This window comes from Mirounga leonina, unplaced genomic scaffold (assembly GCF_011800145.1).
Source record: "Mirounga leonina isolate KUSES-001 unplaced genomic scaffold, KU_Mleo_1.0 Mir_357, whole genome shotgun sequence".
Classification (NCBI taxonomy): Eukaryota; Metazoa; Chordata; class Mammalia; order Carnivora; family Phocidae; genus Mirounga; species Mirounga leonina.
The window spans coordinates 9,195,943-9,212,794 of record NW_023270702.1 but is presented as its reverse complement, the minus strand read 5'-3'; the positions used below and the strand labels follow the sequence as shown (position 1 = coordinate 9,212,794).

Below are 16,852 nucleotides of genomic sequence, written 5' to 3'. Positions count from 1 at the left end.
ATTATGTAATCCAAATCCTTTATATAAAATCCATCATTCAAGCTCAGCTAACTGACTGGTGCAGGCTCTCATGACTCAACCAGCAGTGTCACCACCTTACAAATAAGTGTCCTTGGTCAGAGGACCAGGTGACAGAGTCACATTGGCAATGCAAACTCACTGTCACTGTGGGAAATAACTCCAAGGACATGTCGTTTTGCTGATTGGTTGGTTGCGTGGTCTTCATTTAGGAAATTATGTCATCATTAGTGAATTGTTTATGCTTTCTGCTTTGCCTTGGCATTTCTACCCAAAATAAAAAAACTTGCCCCAAACATAATCATCATGTTTAGAAATTGGTGTGGAAAACACCTGCACATGGTGAAAGACATTCGTGCAACTGAACTGCAGGGAGTGAAGAAAGAACCTCCAGATGACAATTCTATGACTGCCATGAGACGGGAAGAGAAAAGAAGCTGGACTAATGCTTTCCCCTCTATATGGTGCAGGAGGAGCACCAGCGGTGACATTCAGCACAGCACAGAAAAACAATTTCCTCTTCCCAGTGTCATTTCTTTTTTACACCTAATATTATCTATTAGCCCCCGGCAGTGCTTTTCACGATAACGGAAGGTCACATCAAAGCAACACATGTGGTATGAGATGACAGAAGTCATCAGGATATACAGCCCCTTTGAATAGGTCTTAGGACATTCCCCCACTTGCTATAATCTGGATATAGTATAGGCAGCACCCTGGTAACCACGCTTGACTCTTACTATCCAACATTAAATTCCCTCTGGAGGGAGTTTCATGGGAAATAGAGGAATTCATCCCTTCCTTCCAGTGATTGGTAAAGAGGTAAAGACATTTTTAGAATATCATATTTCAGAAGGTTTAGCAGGGTACGGCATTTGGAAAGAATCTGAGTCTCCATGACTTGCCATCTGGGTAATCTTGAGCAAATTACTTGAACATAGTAAATTTCAATTCTCTCGTCTGTAAAATAGGAGTGATGATTTTTTTCCTTCGAAAGTTATATTGCAAAGAGTATGAGGTTTTATGTATATAATATGTAGCACAGTGGTAGACGAACCAAAAGACAGATTAAGCAAGAGTTTAGAGCAGAAGCAAAATGGGGGACTCCAAAATGAGAAGACAAATTAGGTAAAGTATTTGTGTTCTTAAAAGAAAATTATTGAATTGGTCATCTTAATTTTATTTATTTTATTTTCAAGATTTTATTTATTTGAGAGGGAGAGAGAAAGAGAGAGAGAGAGAGAGAGAGCATGAATAGGGGGATGGGCAGAGGGAGAAGCAGACTCCCCACTGAGCAGGCAGCCAGACTCGGACTCAGGGCTCCATCCCAAGACCCTTGATCCTAGGACCCTGGGATCAGGACCTGAGCCGAAGGCAGATGCTTAACCGACTGAGCCACCACCCAGGCACCCTGGTCATCTTGATTTCAAAAAGCTTATTTATCTCTTACACTTTAAAAAATATTTTTTGACACTCTGTTGTTGTCTTATTTTGAATTACATATAGGAATGGCATAGCAGACTCTGAAGGGTATTCATCTTCCTGTGGTCTCCTCTTCCCTCTCTGGTCTCCATCCAGGACCCCACCCAAACACACATACTCAATCGCTTCACTAAATTGGGCATGCTCAAATATTTTAATACACTTGTGCCAATGTACTTAGGAGCTCGCTTTGTCTTTATAGTGAGCTTTCCTTTTAAAATAATCCAAACCTAGTCATTCCTATGCTGGTCATGTTTGTTTATTTCTCACATGTGTCCTTTTGGCTCATGATGTTCTGTATTGCTCAGCGTATCTATCGTCAAGCTCACAGACCCTGAGAACTAGTGGGCTTTCCCAGTCTGTTATGTGAGGAGAAAAACTATTCAAAAAACATAGAAAATTAATCACAAATGCATAGGTAGGAAATTTTTAAAAATATAATGGGACTCACAGGTATTCCCCGATTTGATATTCTCTCAACACGGTCAAATTGATGTACAGCAAAGCACACCAGGTAGGTGCTCATAGGGACAGACTTCCTGAAAGTTGTTCTATTCCACTTATCATCCATCAACTCTTCTTTCTATTGAAACAAAAGAAAACATTTTGTTGATCAAAAGATGAATCATGTACAAGACAGACAAATGATTTCTCCAAACCTGGCTTCTCAGTCCGGTTCGTCAGAGCTTAGGTATAACATTTCTTTTTACCCCTGAATGGTGATGTAAGAACAAGACTGAAGGAAAAGGCATTTATTTTTAGTCCTGTGAAAGAGTGATTCAACTTTGCATTGTATGAGGTTTCCCAGGGAAAAATACCACTTTGGCTGTGATGTAGGATTTTGTCTTTCTCCATTAAATACACCATCCTGACCATAACATTTGAGGGGAGACCAGCTCCGTCAATGACGAGAAGGCTGGTGCTCCATGCCTGGCACTCAGGAAGAGAGGAGCAGATAGCGACGTGGGAGGGCAGTCGCTGTACCAGGCATAGCAGGGTGCAGGGTTCTCTTTCCCATCGCTGGGGTCTCCCATCAAAGAGCCAAGGTATTATCACTAGTCACTGCCTTGGTTACCATGGACAGAGAGAAGGATTTCATTCTTTGATGTCGCTATGGATTCTATCTGTCCGGTTTGCTGTCCATGCAAGCTTTGTCTTCCTAACTGCCAATCAGCGGTCCTACTCCATCCATGGATACTTGCCCAACTCCTGCTACCATTGTTTAAATACTTCCACACGCCCTGCAGCCACATAGTAGATCACCCCTGGCGGAAGCTGGGAAGCTCTCACGGGGGGTTAAGGGAGGCAGGCTGGACTAGAATCGATCCTCCTTGACAAGCAAGTCTGCGAGTCCAAGTGCTGGGAGAGAAGTGTCCGAGCGCCAGCAAAGTTACTCTACAATGAGAACTAGCAGTGTCAGTTTTGATCGCCTAATGACCCAGAATATTCTCCCTCTTCCGGGACTATTGCCTGGAACAATGAGGTGAGGAAACATACTCTGCAAACAGAGGAACAAACAGGTGAGGAAATATACTCTGCAAAATGCAAAGGTCATCTGGGAGGTCTAAAGCTGGAGGCTGGTGAGGTTTGCATTCTCTCTCCTCCCACCTGCCCTCCTCCTTCCAGATGGAACATTCAAAGGACCTTTTATGCTGACCCAGTCTTCTAAATTAGTGGGTCAGACTTTAAGTGTATCCTCTCCTCTTTCTTCTACAGTCAAAACACAATGGGTCGGGTGACCAACACCAGAAGAAAACAAATTGATAAACGAGGCACAGATGGCTGACACAATTTACTTTTTAACTCTCCTAAAGCTTTTGTTTGCTTTATTTTGTTCTTGTTTTTTGGAGGAATATTTATCATTAAAAGGGATGAATTTCAATGATGACATTTCAGATAGTGGATCAGAAAGATGGGAGATATAATTTAGGCTGGGTGTTTTTCTGGTATTAGGTAGGTGACAATTATATCTAAGGATGAGCCCGACCTTTTTACATGTCAATATATGTGCATTTATTATATGTATCAGGTACAATACCCCCAACTTTAGGTAATGACACTTCAGTTAGCTGCATTACCTGTTCTGTGGTTGAGGAGTGATAACAGGGGAAAAAGTCTTATGCCAATAATTATATAGACAGAACTTACTGGAGCCTATTTTTTGTTAACGTTTCATGAGGACTACTTGTTTACTAGAAAATCTATGGGCATGGGTTTTCTTGGACTTGGTTCTATACTCCAATAGTTAAGTGATGGGTTTTTGCAGTAGCTCTGTCTTAAACACTGGGCTTATATTCAACTGAAAACCAAGAACAGTGACCAGGCCCAGGAATATTTTTAAGTCTCTAATTCCATGAGTTTGTCATTAGTCTGTCAGAACTAAGGGGTTCTTTCAGTTAGGCAGAGCCCAGTTGAGGAGTGTCTACTGTAGTCATTCTTTTTTTTTTTTTTTAAAGATTTTATTTATTTATTTGACAGAGAGAGACACAGCGAGAGAGGGAACACAAGCAGGGGGAGTGGGAGAGGGAGAAGCAGGCTTCCCACGGAGCAGGGAGCCCGATGCGGGGCTCGATCCCCGGACCCTGGGATCTTGACCTGAGCTGAAGGCAGACGCTTAACAACTGAGCCACCCAGGCGCCCCTACTGTAGTCATTCTTGTTTGGAGCCCAACCATGGTTTTTTGACCTATGATACATTAGGTTAAAGATTTTTAGGATTCAAAGAAAAAATATTGCCAAAATGTGTTTTCAAGCCTCTAAATGAACTATGGGAGCACATTTAATTTGAGAATTTAGTGGGTTCTCTCATAGCAAAAGAAGATAACTTACCTGATATTATAAATTGACGATCTGCATAAACAAAAAAAATTTTTTAAGTACTTACCTCCACTGGCATATTTGAAACTGCCTTATATTCTTTGGGGTGGATGATGGATATTGTATAAGTTGCTTTTTTGTTGGGCTCATCAAAACAAGGGAAGGATTTTCTGGCATCTGTTGGTTCGTGATCAGTGGCCGCTATGCTCCTTAGAAGCAAACACACAAACAAAATACATGTCACCTCTTCTGACAACCCCTGTGTTTCTAGTCTTATACAAAAAGTCAACTGTGCGATTACAATTGTGTATAGTTATAACTACTATATAATTATACTGCATTTCTTAAAATGATTGATCTTCTATCCAGAAAACAATCAAATAGTCTTTTTTGATTTTTCAGATTAACAAATAAATGAATATCTGGAAACTGCTTCAGATTTTTTATATGCATCCCTTGATATTTTGGCGCCATAACTAAAAATCTGTGAACTGTAGATAAGCAAAAATAAACCCAATTATGAGCTATCACTCTTTCCACCCGAAAGCCATCGAGTAACAAGTAGATAAACACAAAGCCAAACTCAAGGATTTGTTTCTAATTGTCCTTGTGAGAGGGAGCAGCTGTGTCCTGTCCCAGAGCAGAGGAGTATCTTCCAGAATCCCCAGCTCCTGTCCCTCATGACACATTCTTTCTTATTTATGTTGTACCAGGGACAAACTCCAATTTCATTTCCACACAAACGCAGTGCTCTGAGTAATCTCCCAGGTGAAACAAACTTTGGCCAGGCTGAAAGTCTGCTTTTGAAAAGAGACAGCATTTTTTATATTGCTCTCACTAGGCAAATGCCTGTGTAAATTAAAATGTTAATTTTAATGTTTCCAACATTTCAAAGTGGAAATAGTATTTCAAAAAAATCAAAAAATATATATGTTTTTTACACATAGTTATATCATAGTAAGGCATTGTATATTTGCTCATTAGAAGAGTAAGCAAAGTAAAAATTAGAAAAGAAAGGAGGAATTTGCAGCAGCAAGCAAAGAAAGCAATGTTGACATGTTCATTAACAATTTGGGTAAGGACAGTATTTTGTCCTTCAGGTACATGAAAAAGAATACCAAGCTAAATCATTAGATCTTTCCTTCATCCAATATTTATTGAACCCTTTCCTTCCATACCCCTCCCCTGCCCCCACACCACACACACAAACACATTTGCCAGGGATTATTCTAGGGGCTAAGGGAATAACAAAGACTAAATAAACACATCAGGAGAGTGATGAAAGATATATGGAAAATAAAACAGGGGAAGTGACAGAGAAGAACCTAGGAAAAATTGTGAGCACCATTAGGTAAAATAGTCAGGGGCAATCTCTTGGAGTAGGTAATGGTTTGCTGAGATCTGAGTGATGACAAAAAGCCAGACAGGGTAAGCGTAAGAAAAATGTATTCTAGCAGAGGGAACAGCAAGGGCCCGGTTGCTAGAAATGAACTTAATGTGGTTGAGGACCTGAAAGGTGTCCAGTGTGGCTGAAGTCCAGTGAACAAGAGGGACTGGGGCCAAAAAAAGAGTTTGGCTGGTCAGCAGGGGCCATGGTAAGAGTCTGCATTTCACTTTGGTTCAAAGATGTATTATATACATTAATGGATCTAAGAAATAATATGCCATAGGTCAACACCCTTCTACAAGAAATTAAAATATTTTTTAATTTATTAAAAAAAAAACCTCTCTAGAAATAAAAATTACTTGCTCAAAGCTCAGCCAAGAAACCTCATCTGTAAAAATTAAAACCGGAAAAGTGGCTGTCTTTTTGAGACAATTGACTGAGGGAGAGAACTTGCTGGGACGATTGAAAAAAATCTATCTTATAAGGGACGTGGGTAACAAGGATGTATGCATTTGTCAAAATTCATTGAATTGTGTCCATTAGGTTTGTGTGTGGTTAAACAAACAAATATACATAAATTTTACTGAAAAACAATTGTAAATGAGCAGTAAGTTCTAGCAAATAAGTTGTATTTTGTGGTAGTATAGTTAGCAATTCAGAAACAACCTTTTCTGTATTCTAGGCTTCAGCAAATGAAAAAAAAAAATGAGGATAACGGAAGGCAGGCTTCTCACTGTTGGGGAAGAGAGTTACAAATCTGTAAAGGGGAAAGACTAGAATGTATCCTTGATATTGAATTGTAATTGCGGGTTCGGTATAAATTCAATGATTTTTTGTGTAGATATAAGTAGATGGCTATAAAAATCCAAACTGAGCCATATATTTCTGAATTCTGTCTGCCGAGCAGAACTAGGAGCACTGACAAGCTTGGAGCAAATGAGCACAGCTAGTTCCCAGATGATGATTTCTAAATACCACTCTCCACTCAAAGGAACCAGACTCCTTAGAGAAATGGCCAATTCCAGTGAGGAGTCAGGAAAAGTCCAAGATGATCCTGGAACATCTTGCTTTGCCCCAAAGTAAGGAAGTCCTCAAAGGATCATGGGAACAAGTCAAAGGACACAGAAGCCCACTTGAGTGGACTACCACTGGTCAAATCTGGGGGAATTATAATGTCAAAGTAAATAATGAAATTATAACCCATTGACTAAAATAAGAATCCACAAATCCTTATTCTGGTATATATATGGGGGGGGGGTAGGGGAAGCTGGGTTTTTTTTACAGTAGATTTCCTATTAATGATTTTAGGAGGAATGACGGCTTTAGAAAAATCATCAGTGGATACCAAAACAAGAGGGCGACAGTTTGAAGAAAGGGGTATCCGAGTGATTTCAAAGAATCTCTCTGAAAATTACATACAAAGAGAAAAACTGTAACTTTACAGTGGGGAAACTGTTGGGCACCACCTTAAGCAAGTGATCAAGGACAGCATTGCTAACCACCGGACAAACAAAGGTAATCTGTCTCCTGATAGGATTTCCTGAGAGGGACACGGCGCCGCTTCTGTGAAATTGCTGACAAAAACTGCTTGACTTGCCTTTTTAAATCATGAGGAGAGTCAGATAAACTGAAATTGAGGAACCTTCTCAAAATAAGTGGCCTGTACTCTTCAAAAATATCAAGGTTATGAAAGACAGAGAAAGGCTAAGGGACCGTTCCCGTATGAAGGAATCTAAAAAAGGCATATGCAATGCATATGCAATTCATGAATCCAGACTGGATCCTGGACTGAGAAAAAAATAGCTCAGAAGGGCATTTTTGGGTTAATTGATGAAATTTGATTATGACTGTGGATTAGATAATTGTATGGTATCAATGTTAAATTTTCTGATTTTGATAACAGCACTGGGCTAACGGTGGGGAATGTCCCTGTACTTAAGAAACATATACTGAATATAAAGATGTAAAGGGAAATAATGTGTCAAATACTATAAATGGAGAGAGAGACAGAGACAGAGGCATGGGGTTGGAGGGGAAATAGGACAAAATGTTAACAATTGGTGAATCTGAGTAAAATGTTTCTAGGAGTTCTTTGTACTATTTTTGTAATTTTTCTGTAAGTTTGAAATTCCGTCAAGATAACTTATCCAAAAAGCCTCAAGAATTTATTCTTCCATAGAGTCGTTACTGATTAGTTTTTGTGATGGTAGCAGCTTAGTTGAAGTTTCTAACACTGTGCAGACTGTAGAGAATTGCAAACACATCAGGATATAAAGAAACCCGCACACTTTCCCAGGGTACTAAGGTTTTACAATAAGCTCCACCAAGCTCCAGCCCCATGTTTAGTCAGCTGCCTTTTTTTCTGAATTCTTCTGGCTTCTGATTTCTTCCAGAGGCAGAAGAAAGGGAAAAATCACTCTCTGCAAGAATGTTTCAGCTTAGTCACACTTCAGAAATAAGCCAGCTAACTAATTTGCGACTAGGAGTGTGTGTGTGTGTGTATGCTTGCTCACGCATGAGAGAGGGAGAGAGAGGGTAGGGGGTCAGGGTGAGGAGGGAGTGGGATTCCACTTTTCAAAGCAATAGCCATTGGTAAGTTTCCAAATGCTCTGTTTCAGTCTCTGCTCTGTGCTAAAGTTCATACCCTCAAGTACCCAACGTAGAGAACTTTCAGTTGTTCTTCACCTTCTCTCTTTAAAAGAGGTTGCTCTTGATTATACACAAAAGTTGCCTCCCTAAATTAGAGTATCTCGGAACCTGCCTTTGGAAATGGAACAGAACGGTGTTGGTGGTGTCTCTGTATCATGCATTTGGTCCATCTCAGTGGTCCTGTCAGTGAACGTTACTCACATCAAGTCCAGCTCAATTATAGTGATTGATGTAAGTAAAGTGATGTAGGTAAAGTTGCATTCAACAACCAGAATGGCTACCAAATATGTATTGTTTTCTTTTTTAAGAGTACAAAGCCAATATGATTTCAGGGGGGAAAACCTTCTTTTTTCTTTTTTTTTAAGATTTTATTTATTTATCTGAGAGAGAGTGCACGAGGGGGTGGTGAAGAGGCAGAGGCAGAAACAGATCCCCCACTGAGCAGGGAGCCTAATGCGGGGCTCCATCCTGGGACCCCCGAGATCATGACCTGAGCCGAGATCATGACCTGAACCAAAATCAAGAGTCGGATGCTTAACCGACTGAGCCACCCAGGCACCCTGGGGAATACCCTCTTCTAAGAGTAAAAATTCCAAGATTCCAAGCCTACGTCAGCCCTTTAAAGTGTGATCTTAAAAAAAAAAAAAAATGAAGTGTGATCTTGTGCCAGTCACAAAACATACTGATTCTTAGAGTCCTGATCTATCAAACCCAGTTACCAAAGTACATCTGGACTTTTCACAGGGTTATGTGGGGGTGACAAGGGGTAGATCACACAGAGTAATATATTTGAAATTCCCTTCACATTTACATGATGGTATTAGGATACACCTCATCTATTTTCTTTAACTCCAGAAGGCTAACTATGCTTTCTGTGAATGCATTTTCCACAATGAACAGACTTCAAAATTCATCCATTAAACAGGAGTATCTATCCTGGAACAAAAGTACTCAGTATATAAATACTATAGGCAATATAACAATATCTTTCAATAGTAACTTGTGATTTTTTTCTCATGAACTCCTGTAGAACTCAAAAGCCCCTACTTTTATATGCTAAATTCCATCCAAAGTTACTGAAGTTTTCCAAATATTTGCAAATTTTATTTTATTTTTTTAAGAGATTTTATTTATTTATTTGACAGAGAGAAACACAGCGAGAGAGGGAACACAAGCAAGGGGAGTGAGAGGGAGAAGCAGGCTCCCCGCTGAGCAGGGAGCCCGATGCAGGGCTCGATCCGTCATGACCTGAGCCAAAGGCAGACGCTTAATGACTGAACCACACAGGTGCCCCATATTTGCCAACTTTAAAACAAGGTATATAAGATGCAAAACAACTTTAGATCATAACTTCTTTGGGGAGGTTTTACTTGGTGATTGAAACTTCCTTTTAGAATCAGATGCGTTGTGCTACAAATCAATGGGAAAAAACCTGGCTGAGAGCACAGTACGTTCAGGAGTGACTCCTGAGCATGTCCTGAATAATTATAATCCCAGGCAAATGTGCTGAGCTAAACCGTTTTTCCATAGGGGCCTCTCTATGCCATGTTAATAAGTCACTTACTAGACCCGGCACATTAAAAATACAATCCTGTGTAGCTTATTAATTTACAAAAGGGAAGAAGTCCTTGTACCTCAGTTCAAGGTGACTTTAGAGAAAGTTGGAGAAAGAGGAGGTGAGGATGCAAGTCACAGACCAGTTCACTCTGAATCAACTTTAAAAAGAATTACTTGATTACCTCATAAATCATCTGGCACACTGTTTCCAAAGAAGACTCTTGGGTTATGTTCAGCAATTTAGTAACTTAAACCAGCTAAATAAAGGGCAAGGTCAGGGTGAAAACCTTAAACAAAGACCATCTGATGCAGGGGAGGCAGCCACAGTTGCTAAGAGTCTATGCAGACTAAGTAAAGGGTTCCAGAATTAAGTAGGGGAGCTGATTTGTGCAAGACAACCCATCTAGATTATTCAGACTCCAACGTATTTTTTTAAGGATTTGAGAGAGAGAGAGAGAGAGAAAGCATGTGCATGTGAGCACAGGGGAGGGACAGAGGCAGAGAGAGGGAGAAGCAGGCTCCCCACTGAGCAGGGAGCCCAATGCGCTGCAGGGCTCGATCCCAGGACCCTGAGATCATGACCTGAGCCCAAATCAAGAGTCAGTCGTTTAACCAACTGAGCCACCCAGGCACCCCCAGACTCCAGCATATTTTTATGGTGGCTTGAATGAACCAGTTAATTATTTAAATTTATTTTCCAGTTGCTTTTTTTCTATGTAGAAGCCATTCAAGGTCAAGTAAAGTTTCCTGTTGTTTCCTTGCTTGCAAAATAAAAGAAATCACCAGGCCTCCTGCAACAAGTAACAAGACCAAAAAAAAAAAAAAAAAGTCTATTCTTTATTGATAATGGGTACACTGATAACTCAACATATCAGTCTGAGAATATATTGAATAAACTGACATACAACTAAAATTTCAAGACCAAATGCACAAATGAGTATACATATCCCTGCATGTGAGAATTTACCACACACAGACTTAACTAAGGTCATCTCACTGGTTTCTCTCCTGCCATGTTTCCACTTAACTCCTAATCTTTCTCAGAAGACCTAACCTTGTGCTTCAGACTTACTTATCCAAATGCCTACTGGACATGTCCTCCTGGATGCCTGACAGGCATCTGACAACAAACGCATGACCTTCCCTCCTAAACCTGGTTCTTCTCTTCTATTTCCAGTATCAGGTAAATGTGTGAGCTATCAGATCTGATAACTGGGGCATTCTCTATCCATAACTAACTCACCCCTTTCCTATAGTCAGTCTGCAAATCCTGACCATGTTACCTCCTATTTTCTCCATCGTGTCCTCTTCTGTCTGTCCTGGAATCACTGTCCTATCTGACCCCCGTCTTCTCTTTCTGGGATCACTGCAATATCTCCCAAATACCCACACATGGATTTAGCTCTTTCCTTCACCAACCACCTAAATAGTCACGAGTTAATATTTCCTACATGCCTGGCATTAGCTATCCTTCCTTTCTTTTCCCTGACAGGCTTTCCAGAGTTATCTCTAGCTGGCCTCTTTATATAAACCTCTCCTACAAACTAATTTCTCATCCTCACTCTGTTTTTCTGACTTAGTGCCTTTCCTTTTTTACCTGCTTTTAGGTTCTTACTTGCTTTTGCCTTTTGCAATCCCACCATTATATCAGAATTCAGCTTCAATCCTAGCAATGCTGTAAACACCAAGAAAACCCAAACTAGAAACCATCTGTCCCTCTTGTAAATTCTTGTAATTCCTGTTAATGCCAAAGATTCTCAGTCCTTAAAATAAGAAGACTGCATTCCCAAGCCCCCCCCCAAAAGAGAGAGATTTTATCAATTCCTCTTCCATTCAATGAGATGGGGAGAAAAGGAACCAAGGAAAAATGTCCATCCTGACTGAGTGGGAAGATAGAGATGTTATTGGTGGAAATTGGACTCCTTAATGGGAAAAGGGCTGGGGCTCTGCAGCACATCCCAGCATGTGCCAGAGGACATTGGTCACGTGAGAGCCTATGTGAAAATGTTTCTATATATCCATTCAGCAATATTTAAGTACTCACTGTGCCAGCTAGTGAACAAGAGAGGGACAGCGCAACTCCCAGCTGCGGAAGATCCCACAGTCTCATACCGTTGGGAAACTGCATACTCCAGAGATTCATGGCAGTCTCTAGAGGTTCATAGTGGATGTTATTATATAAAAGTCTCTCAGAAGAGACTTAAAAAAAAGAAGAAGAAGAAATACATCATTTTTGTATTTAGGATTATTGTCCAAACTAATTTGGCCACAGAATCCCTCCCCTGCTTTTTTTCTGATAATGGCTATTAATATCCCATGCAACTGGAACTCTGTGGAACAGCAAGTTGGGAAATGCTGTGTAAAGGTAGTTCAAACGCTGAGAAGGAAATGCTGGCCATTGGAGAGAAGAAAATAGTATACACTTTGGAGATGTGAGTAGAGGAGAACTCTGCTTGGGAAGAGAGCAACTGGAAATGCTACGTAACATGGTAAGAGTGTGGAGGGTATTGGTGGTGTGTGCAGAAAAACACTCCAAAGCTTTCAATCCTTTTCAAAGTGGCTTCTTCTGATCATAAGGAACAGACCTGAGTAGGAAAAGCGACCTCTAAACTCAAACTTTCTTCTCCTAAGCCTCACTACAACTCTGTCCCCAGCAAGATGATATGGCTATCATTGCCAGGGAGCTCTAAACTGGCTCTACCTTCTTCTCCAACTCTTCTCTTGCCTCTGAACTTTGAGGGAAAGAAGCCCAGAGAGTTGACTCCTCTCTGTGAAGTTCAAGTTCAAGTCCTGGTTGTATTTGCAGAAATCAAGTAATTTTACTTGATTTACTACTATTGAGCACACTCATATTTAGTTTGCACTGTGGTTGCAATAATAATATCCCAACAATAATATGCAACTGCTAATACTCAGTCCTGGAGTTAGATTTTACAATAAGACAAAAGAGGCAGAAAATATAATTTGACTGATGCTCAAAAATATATTGCTATGATGGCATTTTAAATTGTATCAGCATCAAATATTACACAGCTCACTGTACAATATGAAAGAACGGTGCTGCTCCCAGTGAACTCACTCCTGCATCCTTATGTGGGCATCCTTATGTGGATGAGAACCTTCCATAGGCCTGCATTGTCAAAATGTTACTTTACTTACAGGCTTGAAAGAAAAAAAAAAAAAACCCACGAGAACAATGGACTCTCCTTCTGTGCTTGAAATATTTCATAACAAGAGAAACAAAAATGTTCCATTTAACCTAAATGAGGTTACTGAGTATGTGCAGAACTGTTCCAAAAGCACGTATACAGGGCTGAACTAGCAGCATCCTGGGTAACGTGAGAGCCTCAACCGCTACCAAGGAGAGCAGACAAGCTTAGCATTACCAGTCCTCCATGAGAACCCACCTGGGCCTGCCTCTCTCACCAGTCTTGCTGTAACTTGGTATTTGCTGGCCAACCATTACGACAGCCAAGTTTCAGGATATGAGCTCTCAAGTATATATTTTATGGTAAAATTTATTGGTACAGTAAGATAATCCAGAGTCAGATGAATAATATATATTTTAGTATATAATGCTTTTGTAATCTTATAGAGTCATAAAGAAATTTACTAATGGAATCTTGTGCCATATTTTTTGGCCTTCCTGTAGTGTATAGAGTTTTTATAATATTTTGGTGGCTTTACTCAGACGAAGTTTCTACTGTTTTCTCAACCCAAGAAACAATTTTAAAGTCTTAGCAATAATCACTTGAAAGTTTTGACTTGTTTTCAATTCAACTAGTGAATTTTTAGAATCTCTTGAAGGTGGATAGCCTTCCAAATATTATGCCTTTCCTTCCCAAACTGGGAACACTTTAAGAACTCATTTAATCCTTAGTGAAGCTCAGAGAAATAGGCACTTTTATTCATTATTTGTGGAACTGTAATTTGAGATGTATTTTTGAAAGTCAGTTTGGAGAGACACACAAGTGCATGCATATGTTATATATACATATATGTGTGTATACATACACACAAATGCATGCATCCATACATACACAGTTTGGGCCAGCTTCCTACGAAATTTCCCATAGAATTATTATAAAATGTTATGTATGTTATACAAATTTTTATTAGGAATTTTTTATATTATATTATATTTTTATAGGTGTTTATAAAAAAAGTAAAAAAGTAGGAGAAACTTAAATGCCCAAATTTAATGGAAAAGTGGAATAAAGTACATTATATTCATATAATAGAATATCATGTATCCATTAAGTCATCTACCAAACCATGTTAAAGTTTTGATACATTCTAAAAACAGGTTACACAATACAATGTACAACTTAATGCCATCTTTATCTGTATTCAGAAAAAATCCTGGAAGAATATCTGCCTAAATATTAATAATGACTATACTTCAATGATAAAATTTCCTCTGTTTTCCAAGTTTTCTGGAGTGAATGTGTGGTATTTATGAAGTAAACAAAATAAATGTGACAAGTTTCTTGATATATTTGTACTCTTTGACCCAGCAATTCTACTTTATTGAATATATCCTAACATAAGGAAATAAACAGATATATTCCTAAAGGTTTATTACAACTATGTTCTTTTCTGACGCTTTTATTGTGATAAATACTGAAAGCAATTTAAATATCCAGTATTAGGAAACAGGTCTTAAAAACATAACAGTGCATTCATGCACAGTCTTTTAAAATCAGATTATTGAAAATATGGAAGAATGAGAAGAAATGCTTACATGAAGTCAAAAGGTATATAGATAGATACATAGACTTTGGACTCCAGGAAGCTCACTCTGTAATTATATAATTACAATTTGATTGCCTAAAAAAGTATTCATTAACATGTAACCAAAGTTACCACTGGATGTGAAGTTTCTCTTTCTAGTTTCTTCTGATTTTCCTTCTTTATAATTTTCCATGCTTTCATTATTTTTAATTTTTATCAACAGAAAAAATATATGTCAACAATAAAGAAGCTTGTTTTATTGCCAGTGATATTAAGATACAGTATATGAGCATGTTCCCTTCAAATATTTTTTTCAAACTATCATTTCTATTTGATTTATTAGTGTATCCCACAGTAATATAGGGATACTTAAACATTTCATTTTAGTCCCTGGGTCTCTCTGACAAACAATAGGAAGAATTTTGACCAAAAGCCTTACTTTGCTCTGTAAGATGCTTAAAACAACATAGGGAAGGGATATTCAGTGGGCTGGCCCCAGACTTATATTTCTGAACTGTGACACTAAGGTTTCCTGATGATTTGCCTGTCAAGAATCCACAAAAGCAAAAGTCAAAGCAGTTTCAAGTTCACTGATAACCTCAGTATAGCCTTCCTTCCTGATGCAAAGCCCACACCCACAGAGTGAAGTTTTTTTTTTTAATTCATTGAGAGAGTTTATGCCCTTAACATAGTTCTAGTAATAGCATCTGATTGATTGTCAAGGCAAGTAACCATCTTTGCTAAACTCAGAAATGCAAAAATACATATATTAATTTCTTTTTTTTTTTTTAAAGATTTTATTTATTTATTTGACAGAGAGGGAGACAGCGAGAGAGGGAACACAAGCAGGGGGAGTGGGAGAGGGAGAAGCAGGCTTCCCGCTGAACAGGGAGCCCCATGCGGGGCTCTGGGATCCTGACCTGAGCCGAAGGCAGACGCTTAATGACTGAGCCACCCAGGCACCCCCATATATTAATTTCTTGATATATCTTTATATTCCTAATCACTTAATATATCATTTATGTTGCAAAAAACCATTGCATATTGAGTGATGGACAGTAAGCCCAAAGAGTTATCCATATGCCACCACTAATGTGTGAACTCAATGAGTGTTTATTAAAAGCTTAAGTGTGAAACATAGTTCTGGCCATACAAGATAAAGACAGACAGAGTCCTGCCTTCCTTCCTAGATAAAGACGCAAAGACAATTCTGTGGATTTTACATACCCTTTCAACATCTCTTCTCCAATAAAACACTCAAAATTATAATTAACATTTATTGACTTCCACTTAAATTTAGTGTAATATATATTTAAAAGTTCACTTTTAAATCATTGTCGTATAGCCCAAAACCATGGCCATGAAATTTACCAAACACATGTATTTTTTTAAAAATCTGGAGGTAGTTTCTGTAAGCAGTTTCTGCACTCGGACAGGATGTAGTACATTATGATTTTTCCTGATGAAATTAGAGACTTACACTGATTCTTTGGACTCCAGGAAGCTCACTCTGTACTTTCAAGTTTTCTGATAGGCTTGGAAAATACCACAGGGCAAGAGTTTTTGTTTCCCAGGTGAACAGGCAGAATTGAAACCAAGTTTTGATAGCAGACCAACAAAACAATTAAAAGGGGGAAAGTGAAAAGGAAAAGGAAAGAAGTGGAAAGCAAATATGTGAGCTGAGGGTAAATAAAGCAAAAATGAATATTTACTTGATTTGTCCATTCTCCTCGTACGTCGTTCTGTAAAATCCCACGAGCGAGCCGTTCAGCCAGCCGGCGAACTTCATGGTCAGGAGGTAGGCACCCTCGCCACTGCTGGGTGCAAGCTCTTCTTCCGCCTCCATCACCACATACTCCTGCTTTTTGTACTCGAAGCACCGCCTGACTTGCACCTGCTCCCCGGAGGACCTCTTCAGCTCGGGGAGCTGGGTGATCCTGGTCTCCCGCAGGTGCAGCCACAGGTACCGGGTGGGCGCGCTCACGTTGATGGAGATGGTCACGCTGCCTGTGTACGTGTCCTCCTCCAGCAAGGGCTTCACCTCCAAGTCATAGTGCACTGGGTTGATGAAGTCCGGCAGCCTGAAGTTTTTCCAGTCTCCACTTTCGTCTTCGCTGGCAGGGCAGACCCCCTGGTCCTCCGGAGGGCTCTCAGTGGAAGGAACCTGGGAAGGGACTTGGGAAGGGACTTGGGAAGGGACTTGGGAAGG

General features: G+C 39.6%; 1 protein-coding gene across 1 annotated transcript in view; it reads right to left on the bottom strand.

Annotated features, from left to right (window-relative positions):
* The window catches only part of ENPEP (glutamyl aminopeptidase), an 87,231-nt gene that overhangs the window by 69,520 nt on the left and 859 nt on the right, over positions 1–16,852 (bottom strand). Inside the window, exons 2-4 of the mRNA XM_035030283.1 lie at positions 16,356–16,807; positions 4,384–4,525; positions 1,952–2,083 (exon numbers count right to left, since the gene is read on the bottom strand). Of these exons, the coding sequence (XP_034886174.1) occupies positions 1,952–2,083; positions 4,384–4,525; positions 16,356–16,807 (726 nt within the window). The remainder of the gene's footprint in view (positions 1–1,951; positions 2,084–4,383; positions 4,526–16,355; positions 16,808–16,852) is intronic.